Source organism: Polypterus senegalus, chromosome 9, assembly GCF_016835505.1.
Source record: "Polypterus senegalus isolate Bchr_013 chromosome 9, ASM1683550v1, whole genome shotgun sequence".
In the NCBI taxonomy this organism is placed as follows: Eukaryota; Metazoa; Chordata; class Cladistia; order Polypteriformes; family Polypteridae; genus Polypterus; species Polypterus senegalus.
The window spans coordinates 35610755-35629959 of NC_053162.1; the positions used below are offsets into that span (position 1 = coordinate 35610755).

At 39.0% G+C, this 19205-nt stretch overlaps 1 protein-coding gene across 1 annotated transcript in view; it reads left to right on the plus strand.

Annotated features, from left to right (window-relative positions):
- The window catches only part of fto (FTO alpha-ketoglutarate dependent dioxygenase), a 402707-nt gene that overhangs the window by 95994 nt on the left and 287508 nt on the right, over nt 1-19205 (plus strand). Inside the window, exons 2-3 of the mRNA XM_039762921.1 lie at nt 9981-10058; nt 16157-16820. Of these exons, the coding sequence (XP_039618855.1) occupies nt 9981-10058; nt 16157-16820 (742 nt within the window). The remainder of the gene's footprint in view (nt 1-9980; nt 10059-16156; nt 16821-19205) is intronic.

Here is a 19205-nt window from a genome sequence, read left to right on the forward strand (position 1 = left end):
ACACTAGGCAATACAAATCACTTAACTTACTTAAACAAAACTCGTATAGTAAACTCAATGACCCACTGCTGAGTCCTTTCCTCTAACCAGACTATAAAGACAGCAGTGACTTTAGGGTAGTCCAAGGTTCAAACTGTAACTGTACAGAGAGAGCACATAAGTATTAAATAATAAACAAAAATAACACTACTTAAAAATATGAAAAATGTTAGTTAAGAAATAAAAGAAAATGCCATAATGCAGAAAATAAATACAATCCTAGGAGAAAGACACAACACTTTTTTGCTACTTTTTAGAAATGCATAGCTAAGAAGGAGAGTGTGTTGTAACTGCCTTTGGTGCTTTTACTCCTCTTCCCTTGTCTGAGTTTAAATAATGCTTGTGTGCTTCAAATTGCTTGTAAATGCATGCAGTGAATGTATGCAGAGTACAAATAGAATGAATACAGTATGTCTATAGGATAATTTAAAGTACAAAGCATGGAAGCATATTAATAATTATTTTTCACTACCTCCAAAATTGCCTTCCCCTGCCCTTCTCTTAAATTGGCTTCATGTTCAGGGGATGCCACTACCAACTATTCTGGATGGGATGTCATTCGGTCCTCACTCTTTATAAACATATAGTACATTGTATTAAAGATTTATAATATAGAAATATTTTCGCAGTAATTTGTTGACTACTGTACTTTCCAGTGCTGAAGTCATGGAGCAGCCGCAACACTAAACAGCTTAAGGGGACTGCACTAGTAAGACCATAAATAATAAACAATTTTTTCCTCTATTTTGAAATGATAACGTACAGTTTTCTTCCTAATGACTTGCTTCAGGATATTTTCATTCATCTGTCAGTTGCTGGTAAAACGTTAACTTTGTATGTTAAAAGTTGGGAACTCTGTTAAAAAAATATGATTAAATAATTATATTATGTTAAAATTGAAGGCAGTGCTTGCCAAAGCTAATTGAAGTAGATAGACTTGAAAGCATAGCCAGTTGTTGCTGTTTGCTTGGCTGAGTTCATCTTATCCCTGTTTGTATTTTAGCAGATTTGAGTTTATTGTTAAAGTCTGCAATTTAAAATGTATGACCAACAACACTGAAGAAACAGTGAATACAGTGTTTCAGTGACTTGTAAATTTGCTTAAGTACACCTTGTCAATGAGATGCTACTTTTTTCCTTAAAATATTTATTTGATGTAGCATTATCATCTCTTTTTTGTGGAATTTGCGACCAATCTGATGTATTTGGCATCTACATGATAGCTCAATTGTATGAGAGGCACTGTGTGCCTTCTGCCCCAGCTGTGTGTGCTCTTATGTGCACAAAACCTTTGCTAGTCATTTCGTGTTTGAAAATATTTTTGTCACTATACGGTAGTTACAGTAGTTTAACATGGCATATTTAAGAGTATATATCATTATACATGTAAATAATATATTGTGATATGTCTGAGATTTGGATAGTTAATTAGGGAAATGCAAAATAGTGGATATGTTTTGTGGGTTTACTCAGGAGACTTAAAATTTTTTGTGCAGTAAAAGTATATGCTGTTATTAGTGACTAAAATGATTTGACCTCTGGTTGCCTGTCATTCTCTCAGTGCTTTAGTCTTGTTATGTTCCTGGAACATACCAGTCCTGAAAAAATGGCTTCAGATAGCGATTTGACTTTATTAGCAGCATTTTGCATTAAACATTGCTGTCCAGGTCAAAGCTAACCTTGTCACAAGTTTTATTCCAGAATAACTTCTCTGCATCCTGTGTTAGGACATTATTTTTAGTATATAACGTTTATTCAAAGATTTATGGTGTATACACACACATATACTTCATTATGTTACTGTTTCTTATACTGTTTTTATACTGTTTTTTGTCCTTGATGCCTACTGTTCACGGCATATGTTCATTTTTACTGCAATTGAGTGTTTAGGTTTGAATAGTTATGTCACTTAAAGTAGTATCTTTGAGTGGAAAAAAATGAAAATATACTTGTCAGTTGTATATATTATTGTCAATTTAAGCACCCATACTCTTGACTTTACTGTAAATCTATACAAAGTAAAGGATTAGGAAGGTTGAGGCAGTAAAAGTTACATGACAGGGACAGGACATTTATTGAGAGGAAGAGAAGGTAGAAATGTAGTCCATAAGCACACACACTTGGTTTTAAGAGCAGAAGAATAAAGCATACAAGTAACTACTGAAATATGTATGCCATGTGTCTTAAATTATCATGGAGTTTTAAAATACCTTATTAAGGCTTCAGTGGGTACTGTGCATATATGGGAGGCCTCCATTCAAGCAGAAAAATTTGAAATGTAGATGTTGGCGTTTTGCCATTTCATTATGAAGTTTGGATCCCAAATTCCCCAGATCTCAATTCATTCAAGCATCTCTGGGATGTGCTCGAAAAATAAGCACCACCGATATAGGCCCCACCTTAAAACTTACAGGACCTAAAGGATCTGCTGCTAATGTTTTGGGGCCAGAGGGCACAGAACACCTTCAGAGGTCTTGTGAAGTCCATGCTTCGACTGGTCAGAGCTGTTTTGACAAAATGAAGGGAACCTACATAATACTATGCAGATGATTTTAACATCGTGGCTGATCGGTGTATATTTAAAATATATGTATAACTTATACATATTGTGAACGATAGGGGGCGCTCTCGCTCCCTTGAACCCCTGTCCATGACTCCAGACACCAGGTAAAAGTCCTCAAGTTGACTTTATTTTGTCGCCACAGTGCACAAAGTACACTCTCCACCACAATACTCATATAAATACCAATAAACTACTAATACACAATCCTCCAGCTCCCAGACGCGTTGCCACCCTTCCACCCAGCTCAGCTCATTGTCTGGGAGTTCCCATAGTCCTTTTATACTCCCTGACCCGGAGGTGTTTCTGCCCAACAGTCCACAAGTCCTTATTCCTTCCGGGTCAGGGTAAATAGTCCTTTTCTTCAACCCGGAAGTCCGTTGCTCTTCCTATCACGAACCTCCGGGTCACAGGGCACGAAGAAGCCCTCGGTCCTCCCTGCAGCTCCCTCCTGTGGCCCCCACGGCATCCAGCAGGGCTTTGCATAAAAACTCCATTGTCCATGATGCCCTGCTGGTCTTCTAGGGACCTCCATGCTGCAAGGAGGGCTCCACCTGGCAGCTTGGGGGTATTGGCTGGGATAAATGCCTGGCCATCCTTCACAGTATTCCCCCAGCGACTAATTATTATTCAGAGTGGCCTGCCCCGAGTGGGAAGTCTTCCTCCAAGAGGACGTTCTGGTTGAGCCTTGATTAATTCGACCATCTTGGTCCCTGGAGGGCCTAGGGGAAATATTAGTCCAAATCGACATCTTGTCCCCCTCTCTCCAAGGACAGTTCCGCCAAATATGGCCCAACCTTCGGCACCCGTAACACTGCCTCTGTCCTCCTGGTATTCTCCCCCTGCGGGACTGTAAACAATTAGGAAATGTTAGGTCCGCTCCTTGTCTTGCTGGGAGAGAAACCCCTGCCGCCTCTAACGGTGCTTTCTCCATTTCTGTCTCTATTTCTTTCTTGTCAGGAGACCTCGGTTTAATCTTAGAGCCCTCCTGTTTAATCTGGGGCTTATATACAGTCTGGGTCTCTCTATTACAAGAAGAGAGCCCCTTTACTGTCTGCACCCCTCTTGATTTACAAATTACCGGTGGCGGCATCTTAGGGCCGCCTCGCCCGGAATCAGCACTGTCTAGCTGCCCCGGATCGATTAGCCCTTCCGCTGACCACTCGGTTAATGTACCGGCCTCTCTTGTAGGGCACGCCGTGTATTGGCACCCGCTACTTAATAAACGCGGGTCCGGATCACACCGCGTCCATCTATTATCTATGATACGGGTCTCGCCTACCTGTATCGCCGCATTATTCATTACGGGAGGCTCCCCACCAAATCGCCGCACGTAGGCCCTGACCTTCTCCAACGGCTCTCTGGCTGCAGGTCCCAACTCCACGACGATCTTTTCAATGGTCGTCAGGACCTGTAAGAAACTTGCTACGGGCTCGATTAAGCTTTCGAGTTCCCGCAAGTCATTATTTATTTCGACTGGCATAAGACTTACTTCCCTGTTTGTCTTCTCTGCCGGCCGGGAGCCAATGAGCACGCCCGCTTCAGGCACCTGCTCTGACGGGTCTCGTGGAGGCTTCTTGGACTTGGAGTTCTCAGAGGGTCGAGTTGCCTTCTTCGGCGAACTGCGGTCTGTCTTTAATATTTTTGCGACATCCCGAACAGCTACTTCCCAACCCTCCTTACCTTCTTGTGGGTTGAGTGATGCCTCGCTCGCCTCCCCCTTCCCCTTCGGGAAGACCAAGTCCGCTCCTTCGGGCTCGGCGCAAACAGCGGGACGCGGAGCTCCTCCTTCCCAGAATGCACCGGGTTTGCTGCCGTGTCCCTCGTCGGCTGCCATCATGCGGGAAGTCTTTTCCCCTGTGCTCAGGTTCCGACAGGAGCGGGCCGTTGTCTCCAGGGCCGTCTTTTCCCTGCGGAGCCTCCAGGTGATGTTCTCCGAGGTACATGCATGGGACAAAGTGATTTATAACAAAAGAATTCTCTAACGTTCCCATCACGTACCTTAGAGCGCTCGTTGAATCCTGGAGGTTTCTCCGGACTTGAAAGGCCGCTCCTTAACTCCTCCCGAAGGCCGCCATTACACACAGGTCACTCCCGCTGGCGATATTGCTCTGCTTGCCCTTCTTCTTCCCCATTTTGGACTAGGAATTTTCGGGTTCTGGCGATGCTGTTGCGATTCCTGATTCCGTAGTCTTCTCGGGGTTCGTTACCCACAGAAATATTTTATTCAGGTCCTCTGCAAACGACGCTAGAGTATCCTGCCGGCTACGCCAATTGTAAACAATAGGGGGCGCTCTCGCTCCCTTGAACCCCTGTCCACGACTCCAGACACCAGGTAAAAGTCCTCAAGTTGGCTTTATTTTGTCGCCACAGTGCACAAAGCACACTCTCCACCACAATACTCATATAAATACCAATAAACTACAAATACACAATCCTCCAGCTCCCAGACGCGTTGCCACCCTTCCACCCAGCTCAGCTCATTCTCTGGGAGTTCCCATAGTCCTTTTATACTCCCTGACCCGGAGGTGTTTCTGCCCAACAGTCCACAAGTCCTTATTCCTTCCGGGTCAGGGTAAATAGTCCTTTTCTTCAACCCGGAAGTGCGTCGCTCTTCCTATGACGAACCTCCGGGTCACAGGGCACGAAGAAGCCCTCCGTCCTCCCTGCAGCTCCCTCCTGTGGCCCCCACGGCATCCAGCAGGGCTTTGCATAAAAACTCCATTGTCCATGATGCCCTGCTGGTCTTCTAGGGACCTCCATGCTGCAAGGAGGGCTCCACCTGGCGGCTTGGGGGTATTGGCCGGGATAAATGCCTGGCCATCCTTCACAAGATATAAAAATTGAAAATGTTAAAATATATGTGAACTAGAGGCACTAAATTTCTGTATATCATCTTATCTACTGGCATAGCTAATGCTGCCAGAATAAACTCAAGCCCAAGCAATAATAAACTTGATTAAGTAGGCTTTATAATGAGTAAATGCATATACAGTATGCACAATATTAGATGAGCTTCTATGTTTATGTTGTATGTTCAATACAATACATTTATAAAATGCATAACACACAGTAAATTCCATACTGTACTGTACCTTTGGGCCATTTGTTCCTTTAGTCTGCTCGTCAGTCTCTAGGCACATATAATATGCCTATGCTGTAACTGAAAACAATTAGTCTGCACAATAAAGAGCAAAGCCACAGTCACAAAATGTATTTTGGTATTAAAGTTTATGTTTTATTAGATTTACGTGTCTAAATGGAATGCACCTGAATAAAAGATCTTTGAAGTGATAGGTACTGGTAAAACGGAACATATTTTAATGGATTCTACATGAGTTGGCTGCAATTTGGTTTTCAAACTAAGCTCCATTTAAAGTGGGTGTTGAGCTTCAAGTAAAGGACTTCTTGCTTAAAGAAGCCCCTTTAACAGGTGGACAATAATATAAAATGTTCATATTATGTTTAAAATCATAGGACTGTTGTGTTTTGTCATTTTATTTAGTCTGTGCCTGGGGATTTACCAACTGACATTTCAATATATGCTTCCTTGGGGATTGAAGAAAAAAAAAACACTTAGTATAATTATTTAAGTATTCTGTTTTCCTAAGTCGCAATTGCTTGCTTCCTGTGATTCCCTTCCAGCTACAATGAAACACTGAAACTGGCAGGAAGATTTAAAAAGTCATTGTAAAAAAGACATTTTTTTTACTTTTAAAACAACTATTAATGTAAAATGTATTAAAGGTGTGTGTTAACAATGAATTCAGTAAGGTTACTTCCTATTGCAAGTTTTTACTCCTTTTTTCAGTTACTTTACTTCATACTGTTATCTATTTACACTTGTTTAATATATTTAGTTTTTAAATAAAACTATTTTAATAAATTATACCATCTCCTCTGTCTGATCCTTGCTAATCATTAATGCCAGTGAAGTGTGAATCTTTAAATGAAAACTTTTATAAATTCTCAGAAGTCACTTTTAATTGCACATTGTAGGTTCTGGTTTTTGTAGTTGAAAGAGATGAGTTGTTGGCCAGCTTGAAGGTGTTGCTATATTTTATTGGCACTGCCAAGCAAATGTGTTCTTAGATAAAAAAGTACATACATTTGCTCCATTCTATTTTTAAAACTCAGAAGGGGTGGCACATGTGGTGAGAGGACAAAGTTATTGACTCAGGTGATGCTTTGGTCAGGATGACATTTTCATGCAAGAGTATTTATTTTTACATTTCAAAAATAATGATTAAAAAAGTTACAAATATCAAGCGCCTAAGTTACAGTATATACTGCCTTTATAGTTATGTTATGTCAACCTGAAAAAGGTAAAACAACAATTTTGAAACAACTAGATTTTGATGATAATGACAGTGATTGAGATAGTGACAAAGAATTGTATGATAAAGGTGCAGATAGTCGCCCCAAAGGAGTTTCTTTATCACAAGGCATCTGACTTGTCACTACTGTCAGGACAGCATTACATGGATATTCTGTCGCACCCCAATGTGTTTTGTGCAACAAGCGTGGACAAAGAACTGTTTTTCTAAGCCTGCACTCTGCATGGTGCAATGCTTTAAGGATTCTTATTGAAATGCAGACATTTAGTTACTTTGCTGGTGAAAATAAAGTAAATATTAGTTTCTTCACATTTTTCATTAAAATTATGTTTTCACAGTTTTGACAGTTACTATTGATAATAAAACTGTTGCCTTCTAATTCATTTCTTTACATTTTATGCAAGTTTTGATAAGAGTTTCTTATTTTTCATATATGCATATAACTATGCTCCTGGTTATAAATGACCCAGCAGTCAATGTGTTAAAGGTAATTGCTTTTTTATACATATATTTATTTATTTATATATATATATATATATATATATTTATTTATATATATATATATATATATATATATATATATATACATACAGTATATACTAGCTATCCCCTGTGGCTCCACCCGTGTAGTAGTGAAACTGAACAAACTTTAAAAATCAAAAGAAAAAAAATGTAATAATTTGTATTGAGAATAATATACATTGATAGCTTTCGTATCTGCGGGCCTCTTGATATACAATGTTTTTGGTTTTGCTATCAGGAGTGAGAATATAACTGTGATCTCTTTGCCAAAAATGTAAAAAGTTGGCAAGGTATCTCTGGCCAAGCAGAAAGTAGGTACACTCCAATGTCAAACATGAAACGCTGCGTTCAGCTCTGATGGGAGAGCATCCCCCGCATGGGGAGAAGAGCACATGGCCATGATATCTCTGCCAATGAACAGGTACCCTCTAAAACACACGTAGCTGTAAGCTCTCTCTCTTTCTCTCTTTCTCTCAAAAGTGTCAAACATTACTCTTTAACAATCTCTAGATTATAATGTCTGCTGAACAAACGGGTATCGCTAGCTAAGTGGCAGCAAGGTACACTTCCAACATATGGCGAGAGGTAGAATGACTCGAACTGAGGCTGGTGCGTGAGTTACGATAGTCACGCCTAGCTCCCTACTCCTGAGGTCCCGCCTCCCCCTCCCCTCGGCCTGCAGCCTATGCCTCAGATTCACGCGAATAAATCGGTGCCACAACCGAACTATAATACTATAATCAACCAGAATGTTCAAACAAATTATAGATAAAAACCCAATCGAATTCTGTTAAGTAGTTCTCTTGTAAAAAGTAGACAGACATTTAGAGAGATGTATATAACTTTTTCAATAATTTCGGGTCCCCCCTCGTATGTACATATTACATGATAATGCTAATGGTTAAAAATGTACACATAGAAAAAAATTGTTTTACATCTATGTCCATACAGGTTTGTAATAAATCAGAGCATATCCCAGCACCTGCAGGTGTAGCTATGAGCCAAGTATACACTAACACAGAACATCTCAGGTCATTTGCACACACCAGTGCTCATCTGATTCAAATATCCTTATATACATTATGCATAGAAAGTCAATTATATTCTTAGTTTTGTGTGTAGTGTGGTCCAGTTGCTTTGAAGACTGTGCTAGACTCAAGTCAATGTCCTCACCCACAACTAAATAGATCACGAAAACACTGTTATGTGAAAAACTGAGTCATAACATCACAAAGGTTGGGAAACACTTGTTATTTTTTCACAAATAAAAGATCCTAATGCTGTGTGTTCTTAATGAGCATTTCGATGACAGTGATAATTCTGGTATACTATAAATATCAAATAGCATTGAAGCTACAGCTTAGTCTAAAACCAAGTGCATTTTCAGTGTTTACATACTGTATGTGTACATATAAATGGTAAATATGACAAGAAAATCAGAAATACAAAACACTCTATGATGCTTTGTATTTACTGTACTTTACAAATTTTGCTTTGACATACGCAGTTTCTGAAAATTAACATCAGATTTTATTTACAATCGGTAAACAACACACTTTTTTAAAGTGGCCTTGTTTTACATTTTTGGCACCTAAACTCAAATGCATTTCTGAAATATTAAAATGATCCAGAATCAGAATTAAATGACCAGAGTTACAAAAAAATTACATTGAAACACAGTAGAAAAGAAAGACCTTCTAGGAAGAAATGTAGTGGTTTTTGGTATGTCCTGTGACACAAACGACACAGGTTGGCTGACATCCCAGTCATTGTGGATGGTTCCTTACCTGGCTGGGAAACCTTTATAAAGGATGGTTATGAATGAATGAACATCCCGATTGGATAGGCTAGTGGTACCTTTTACTATCAGGAAGCCATTTTAAGGGAAAGAGAGAGGGAGACCACCTTCTTGGATCATTGGGGGATCTCAGGTGCCACTAGCGGTAACTGCTGGAGGTTGGCTCTTTGTCACAAAGAGGTTCTGCCTGGCCCAAAAGTGATTTCAGGTTGACATCTTCTTGCACTGGAAGTACTCCTGGGTTCACCCTGGAAAGCAGCCACTCTGCCTCACCCAGTCAGGAGGTGGTGGACAAGGCTTGCACGGAGGAGAGTGAAGGAGAAAAAAGGAAAAGGAATGTGACTGGGATTGTAGATTGTAATGAGTAAAGGAAGAACCTGTAAAAGGTACTTTATTCAATTAAAAATATGCTTTGTTTGAACCCTTGACTGTGTGGCTTAGATGTATCTGGGTATTTGGGATGCTGCTAGTCCCCCGTAAAGTTACACCTTTGTTCACATTGAAATAACATTGAAAGAGGAATTTAACAGGACCGGGCAAGGAAAGCTTTTTTCTTTGATAAAGTCTCTTTAATAAGTAAAAAAAGAATGCAAGATCCTGCATTACTGACTTGAATGAAGTGAAACAGAGAAAATCCTTGACTATGTTGAGCTTAGTTGGATAACAGGCTGCTCAGGATTGCTCAGGATTTTGAAACTTTTTTTTCTCTCTTCTCCACATCTAGAAGCAGAAACTTCTGCATCAACTTGGAGGACAACAGCTTCCATATTTAACTCCCAGTGATGAAGGTTTTCAACTCCTGGTAACTGAATTTTTCTATGTAACTTGAATGAACTAACAAAGCATCAGTCTTTAGATCTGGCTAACCTGTATAACTAACTTACTGTATAGCTTAAGAAGGATGCCATGTCTCGAATCACTGTCCTTATTTGGGCTTGATGAAAGGTATTTCCTTTCCAGTTTACCTTCATAACAAAGGTCTGTGGTGCATGGAATGTATACTTTTTTTTTTTTCTTGTCCTCTTCTCACTGTAGCAAAGCTGAGCATACTTTATATAAACAGAACATTTTTCACTAAATATGGTGAAGCAAGCATATACAGTATACAGTACATATTTAGTTAAAAATAGGCTATTATTTACTCTAAAATAATCAAGTTTGAAATAAAGACAGACAGAACATTGTGTATTAAAGTGATGAAATTTCCAATTAATTCTCAACTTTACAGATGGTTAGTCATTACATGAAATCTCTAAGTGGATGTACTCTAAAGACTTTTAATATTACCAGCTGAAATTTACTGTTGAGAAATTTAGAATGAAATATTTTTACTGTAGCATGGCCCAGAAAAGAGCTATACAATGCATGCCATTTTTGAAGTAAAAATGTTCCCTGTTTAAGACCTGTGTGGCAGGCACAAAGACTAACACTTTATTTTTTTTGTGCTGTAGTAGGCCCTTGGGATATTTGATGTCAGATATTTAGTATTGGTTCTTAGAAAAGGGAACTTTATTTTCTAATTTTTTTAGAGGGAGACAATTTTCCAAGTAATTTGTTAATTATACTGTAATTTAGGCTTACACTGACATTGCAATATATTAAGATAGTGCTGCTAATTTGGAATTGTTATTAAAATACTGCAAATGATTGTTAGAGAGAGCTTGAAACAAAAACAGAGTAATTTGTTCTATAAAATTGGCAAATAACTGTGATTAATACAAATCTAGCCAAAAGTTAACTAAGAAAAATGTTGTTGAATTGTTGAAAGAATGAGGACCTTACAGTAAAGAAATAAAATATACTTAGTTTGTGGATAAGACATGGTGTTTCAGAAACTGTATTGTTTGATTCTTCGTTAAGTAAAAGAAACCTAGTCATTTCAGCCTGATGCAAGATATATTATTTTCTTGGTATGATAACATTTAAAGACAATAATGTTGCAATATCTACTTTCAATAACACAGCTGACAACAGAGGCTGCAAGGAGGTAGTTTCTATTGTATTAGAGACCAGAATTACCCTGTTAAATAATAGACACACATCTAATTTCAGCATCCTAATTAAACACATAAGTAAAATTTAAAACAATAGTTGAATTAACAGGACATTTCAAGACAAAAGATGTTGCTTACAATTCACTATAGTACAGATGGGTTTACAGGGTCAGTATATGGCGCTTTTCCACTGCATAGTACGGCACGACACGGTTCAGTTCAGCTCACTTTTGGGGGGTTTTCCACTGGGAACAGTACCTGGTACCTGGTCCTTTTTTTAGTACCACCTCAGCCGAGGTTCCAAGCGCGCCGAACCGTTACCAAAACGTGACGTGTAAACTGCTGGTTACTGATTGGCCAGGGAAAATCGTCATTACTGCGTCACTGGCTATTCTTTTCTTTAAAAGTACACACACACGGAAGTTTGTGTCCCGTCTCTCCATCGCTGGACGCAGTTTGTTGCATATTCGAAAGTTCTCCAGCCACTGAGTGTTTGTAAAACCGGGAACAATCACATCCCACCACTCTGAGGCACGGTTAAATGTCCAAACAGATGGTCTGTTGCGGCGACTTTTTTGCAAAATGTGGAAGATCTGTAATATACAGAATCAGCATTTTAATGTTACACTGGCAGTTAAGTTCATTTTATGCTTTGCAACAGTGATAAAAGTTAGCTAGTGATGTGCTTTTTTTAGATGCTTACCCTTGCGCGTCGTCGAGCTAAAGTGTAGTCGTTGTCTGCGTGTTGTTAAAAGTTCCACGGTGTCACGGCAGTAGAGGCGCCGCAACTATAATGACACGTGAATAATCCCGCCCACTGTAAAGCGGTACTAAACTGCAGTCGAAACGCAAACCGAGCCGAACTGAGCCGAATCAAGGTGAGCTGTACTGAACCGTGCTGTGCCGTACTATGCAGTGGAAAAGCGCCTATAGACACATGTACCACGCACAATGAAATTCTTACTTGCATATGCTAATCAACATGTCACCACCCACCGGCACCATCACCTATATTGCTACTTTACATCAAACTGTCTACCTGATGGGTATTGCAGTTGGCACTGGTTTTGGTTTTACTCCCTTATAAACCCCCCTTACAGATAATATTTTAAATTGGTCCAATGGCAATATAAATACATGGTTTTGTGAAAATCGTTTCAGTCATTTTTGTTTGCATGGTTTACATATCTCTGTTTACTGTATATAATGTTGTGATGATGTCATATGTGGTATATCGTGGTGTTTACTTCTATGTACTGTGGAGAACGCACCCCCAAACACAGACAGACTGACACCAGGATGTCGAAAGCACACTTCTTTATTTTATTTTTCCAATGCACCACAATGCCTTCTCTCACCAACTCTCTTTCCTTTCTTCTTCTTCTTCTTCTTCTTCTTCCTTTCTCTTCTTTCTCTCTCTCTCTCTCTCTCGACCTCCTTCCTCCTCCTCACAAGCTTCGTCTCCTTCCTCCTTCTCACAAGCGTCGTCTCCTTCTTCCCAACTCTGGCTCATCTACTAGAAGGAGGCGGCCCCTTTTATCATGACCCGGATGAGCCCCAGGTGCTCCCCTTGACGTCACCTCCTGGTGTGGCGGAAGTGTCAGGAAAGCACCTGGAAGCCCTTTGGGTGACCTTGGAATCACTTCCGACAGCACTTCCTGGTGTGGCGGAAGTGCTGTCATCCAAGCTTCTCTCACTGTCCGGGCGCCCCTGGCGGTGGCCACGTCCTCTCATAAAGAGCGTCCCAGCTGTGTCCCTGTGGCCCCCAAATAGCCCCGGGCGGCTGCCCTCTAGTGGCCGAGGAAAAGTATTGCCCAACTCGGGGACTATCCAGGTGTCCTGGCCGGGCAGTGTCCCCGGCCATCTGTGACAGTACCTTTGTATGTTATATGTGTAGATGTAACACCAAGAGAAATTCGTAGCAACTATGTTGCCTGGCAGTAAAGTTAAGGTTCATAAACAGAGAAGACAGATTCTGTGATAAAGAGGCTCTGTAGGACGTACGGCATATGCTAAAGAAAACACTGAGTGAAGGAAAGGATGCTTACAAAGTTAAAATAAAAAACCAAACTCACTCAAAATAACTTGCAGGATGCCTGGAATGGACTGAGTATTGTATTTATACTCTATGTGCTAGAAGGGGATGTGGACAAAGCTAACGCCCTGATCCAATTTTTAATAGATTTTCCGTTTTTGTGCCACCTTCTTCTAGTGACCAATCTCCTCACACCATCCCTTCTATATCAACAACTCCTACCATGTCAAATGAAATGGCCAGGGATAAATGTACCTCTGACCATCAGTGTGGACTGTCCACAACTGTAGATCAAGTAAGGAGACAACTGAGCAAGCTACACATAGGAAGAGCTGCAGGACCAGATGGAGTCAGTCCCTAAGTCCTTAAGGTCCATGCTGACCAGCTATGTGGTGCCCTCTGTCTGATGTTCAGTCTGTCCCTAAGGCTTTAGAAAGTGCCAATGCTTAGGATACAGCCAAGAGCGTTCAGGAAGTAAAATATTCATCATACCGTGCTTTCAGTGATGATATGGATTTTTATATAAAATTCCTTTTAAGAAACTTTTTTTTGTCCTTCAATATGTTGAGCATTTTTAGTGTTAAAAATGCAAGTGATTTGCTAGGGACACCTTGGTTTCTTTTTTTTTAGTATTATTACACGATTTTATTCAACTTGCCCTCTCTGTCTGAGTCAAATTTCACAATCAATTTAATCAATCAAACTTTTACCAATCTGATTTCCTTCAAACTTTGCATGCAAGCTGATTTCTGGTGACAATATAATATAGGGTTGCAACTAATGATTATTTTGGTAGTTGACTAATTGTTCAATTTTTTTTCCAATTAGTCGATTAGTCACAATTATTTTGTGCCTGACTATTTTGATGCCTGCGACCTGTGGTAGCACATCCTGTTCTGGGCTCCAGTGTATGTCTTACCTCATCTGCTCACGTCTGTCAACCTGTAAATGTCATCCTGATGTCTCTGCATTAACACAATTAAATTTAATAATAATGAAATTAAAATAACCAATGAAACATATGAATTTGAAAATAATCAGATGTTTTTATATTAGTGTGGCCATCACAATAAAAAAGAAATACATTAAACAATACAAACTAAAGTGCAAGTAGTCTTTAAACAAAAAAAGTGCATTTAACTTAACCAAAAAATACATTGTTAAAACTGAAACATTTTTCATATTTTAGTAATAAATGACAAAATGTAGACATAAACTATATAATGTGTAAAGCCTGAAGTGCAAAGATCAAATAAACACTTACACAGAAGGTTCAAGGACGATACAATAGCTTCCGTGGTGCAGCGGTAGGAATTGCTGACTTATAATCAAGAGTCCCTCTGTTCGATCCTGACTGCCTTGTATATTTACCGTAGTGAGTTACCCTTATTGTTAATATTATACAATAAACACATAAATTTGATTTGCATCTGTAACAACTGCTGTAAATGTATAGTACTTGTAAAAGTTACCGTTTTTTTTTTTCACTTTTATTCTCTCAGTCACGATCACGATACATGTAGTGCATTGCAGTTACAAAAACTAGTGTGATTCTTTGTGACTGGAGCCTCTATTGAAGGTTCTGTTTATGACGCGTCGACAATAAAAATTCCACGTTGACGATTTTTTGTAGTCGACGCCATCGATTACATTGACTAATCATTGCAGCCCTAATGTAATATTTTATCAGTTTTGACCCAGGATCTGTACGTTAATTACAGTATGTCAAAACTTAATTTCTCATTTCCCTATAATTATACTTTTAGCTCATACATACATACATACATACATATATAGTGCTTTTAGGCAACACACGTATATATATATATATGAATTAGCGGTGTTGGTTAAGTGTTTAGCGTGTTGGACTTTTGATCAAACGGTTGAAGGTTCAAGACTGATGTAGATAAATTAATTTAAAAAAAATTTGATTAATTGATATTTAAGTTTTGTCAAATTATTTCAATATGACTTTTAAGCATCATTGGTCAAGTAGTTAGCATGTTGGACATTCAATCAAATGATCGAAGGTTTGAGACTAATGTACACACACTAATTTTTTTTTTATTTTACCCGTTTTTCATCATTTATATGTTACCGACAATGTATGAATGGCGGGCATTGTATAGAATGCTGAAAATTGGACGTCAAAGTATGAAACGATTAATATTTCACACATTTCCCAGGCATTCTATGCAGTGCCAAAAGACAAACCGGCAAAGTATAAAATACTCCCGCTAATGCAAAACAGCAATGAAGTACAATTCAAAATGCCATACAAGCCTTTCTTGTTGCAACAGTAGGTTAATTTTTTTTCTCCTATATAAAAAAAATTAAAGTGACATGATTTTATATTTAAAAATGTACTAAAAAGTAAAAAAAAATGCATTGGTCATAGGTGATTAAAAATACAATTGTGGGGCATACATTAAATATTTAATTTAATTCAATTAAAATTACCCCAAAGCTCATTCTACTTAGAAATATTTGTGTCCTAACTGAGTGTGCTTGCAGTAGCTTAAAATTTTAATAGAGTTATAGCAAAAGCACCATCAGAATTAGAACAAAGCATTATTTAGTATTGTCTTGCTTGGTTTAATAATTTTCTTTAAGGAATCCAGCAATGTTTTGACATAAATAAAATGATTCAAAGAGGTGTTTATAACACTAGAACATAGTACACATTTTTTAACAGTTTACTTTTATAGTTAGCCTGTTATAGTGGGGAAAGACCATTACAAAAGAGTCAGATCTGACAGATTTTTCATGGCAAAATAGTACTTCTTACATTTATTTTAAACAAAAAGTCAATATCTCAGAGCCCTTTCAAACCCAGTTATTCCTCACCTAATGCCTTTTTCTTTATTTTAGTGGAAGACCAAATATACAAATTTGATTCTGAGAGAAGCCAACAAGATACCTTTTGACCTACATGTCCAGGTGCAGAGAGCCTTCTCCAGTCTCCTTCAGTGTGGCTGCTTTTTCCGTGACCTTGTACATATCCGAGGCAAAGATGTTTTCACTGCTGTGTCCCGTATTATTATTGGAAACCCAGGATGTACATACAAGTACCTAAGCACCAGACTTTTTCCTATTCCATGGCAAACAATACAGTCTAAAATAACCTATAGTCAAGAAGAAATTGCCATGTCTTGTCATGCACTAAAGGAGTTCAATAATTATTTGTGCAGTATAGTTGGCAATGATGTAGTGAGAAGTGAAGATTCAAAGGTTATTGGAGAAAGTCTGGAAAACAACTTAGTACAGCCTGATTTGGCAAAATCCTGTGAAAGTGAAAAGGGCATTGAAGTTCCATTGAGCTCTGTGGAGGAGCCACCTGTTCAAAAGCAGTCCAGACACAAAGCAGTAGGGGCACTGTTCAACGTCACGCTTCTCAACTACATGGATCCAAAGACTATGACATACCTCAAAGAAGAGCCTTATTTTGGAATGGGGCCTATGGCAGTCGGCTGGCATCATGATGAAAGTCTGGTACGAGGTTCACCAGTGGCAGTATACAATTACAGCTCAAGTGGTATGTGGTCACAAATTTAATGCATGAGGACACTGTTTATGTATTTTTAAGTTTTGTTCTTTTTTCCAACTTGCTATTTACGTTTACTTTAAAAACCGTTTCATGTAAAACATTGCACATCACTTTTATTATTTCTGTTCTGTTTATTTTATAATGAATTTTAATGGACACATAGTAAAGTATTGTTTTAATGTTTTGTACGTTAGCAATTACATTGCTGGTATTCTGCCAGCAATTCTTTCTTCCCTGTAGCTAGATTTCCACAGGTGCATGCACCCATCAAGAAAGCTTACTTTATTTTATAGCTACTGACATCATTGTCTCTTTTGGAGTGATTTGTCAAATAAAGGCCTAGTGCAGCTTCCTGCTGGCTTTATTACCCTGCTTTGCTTTCAAGCTGCTCATGGGGTTACCTTTAAACCAACATGTTCTCTGTGAGTCTTGAGTTATGCAGTGGTCTGTGTAAACTTGCTAACATGTCACTAATTCCAACACTTAAACAATAAAAATGAGTTATATGGAACTTTGGTTACAAGTCAATGTGCACACCTGGAAAATGCAGTGCAATTAAAACTTTTATGAAGGAAAAATATGAAATATTGAGAAGGGTCAAGGCTTGTTTTAAGACATTTTTTTTCTTCTGTCTCTTCATTTAAAACAAATTTTGCCATAACATTAAGACTTTGGCCATCAGAGTGGCTGACCTGAACAAACTTATTCCATGTTTAAAGTAGTGTACTTTCACTTACGTCTCTGTAAAAATAAAGAGATAAGATTGAGCGTTCATAGGTTTGCTGTTTTATTAATTATATCAACTGGCTGTTTAGTTTTACTCTACTCTAGTCTAGTCCTTTTCAAAGGCTAGTCATCCAAGTTTAAGGGCGTAAATTGTACTGTCAAAACCTTACAGGGGCAGAAAAGTGTATATAGCCAAGAACCAAGACAGAGCCATAAACACTCCTGATGCAGAAACACTTTGTCACTGATTAAAGATCAAGCACTGGTTATGAGTGAACAGGAAATTTTTAAAGTTGCGTCAAATAGTCAGTGCTGCATTTGAGCTTTAATTTTGCCCTGTGTGAATTAGTGTTAAGTTTTACTTCTGTATGCAACCAGTTGGACTGCACCTTGTCTTATGATGACGTCAATAAAGACATGCTAAAATATTCATTCCAAGGCAGTGAGGGTGTCAGAATGTGTTATGAACCAGCTTTGCTCCATTTTATTATTCTGTCCTCTTTATAATGGATGGTACTTTATATTTATTTTTATTTTCTTCTGTGACCCTCATCTACATATATGAACCCCAATTTTCTTGTGATATTGGGGTATAAAACTGACATTGAACTTTTTGAGAGTGTAGCCTCTCTCATGCATGCAAGTTATATTAGGAATTTACTGGTAAATTTCCAGGTCAAGGGTACAATTGACCAAAGTAGAATCAAGAATCACAAGACATTTGACCTGACAATTTCCTACATCAAGACCTAGGATAGTACCTCAGAGTTTATCTGGTCACTGTAAGGGTAAGCAAGAGGAGAAAATTGGCAGGTTAGATCTGCAAAATGTCATGATAGCCACCGTGTACTGTGTCAGTCTATATTGCTCCTTAAAATCTATATGTATAATTCACTAAGGGCACGCAAGACAGTGAGCGCAAGCAAGACAGAGTCCCGCCCACCAACTCTAACCCTCCTACCGCATCATGGGATATGCACGACAGAGCCACACACGCCAACTGTAAATGTTCTCCCGAGTCTAGCACGCTCTCGAGGTATGCAGCAACTCACCAAACACAGCCTCAATCGCTTTCGTCTGTGCCAAAGTCCACATGCACCTCTGAGCCACGTTGACTTTACACCGCACGCAAGACAGAGAGCCATGATAACCAACTCACAGAGCCACGCCCGCCAAAGCCCGCCCGCCAACTCTAACTAAGAGCAAGCAAGACAGAGAGCCACGTCTGCCAACTCACAGAGCTCCACCCACCAACTCTAAGACCATGGGATATGCACACATTTAGTGTATAAATGGATATAAATCATTGCATGTAAACGATTCGCCAAAATCTGTTGTATGTAAAGGATACTGTTTAAAGCGTTATTGTTTTTTCATCAGAAAACCCAGTTTCCACGTCTACCTGTATTAGTTTAAATGGCACTTTTACCACTCGCAATAGGGCGGACGCGCTGACTTATCGTGTCGACTGGGCAACACAGTGAATGAGATATAGTCTATCTATATATGTCTATGTTTTCCGTAGCCTGCTACAGGAAGGTACTCCCTCGACCATTGGCATTGGTTTCGCTCCTTGCTATTTTCATTATACTGCGACGGTGGTTTCCTAAGCCTTTGTTATACTGAATTCCTTTCTCACCGTTTTCC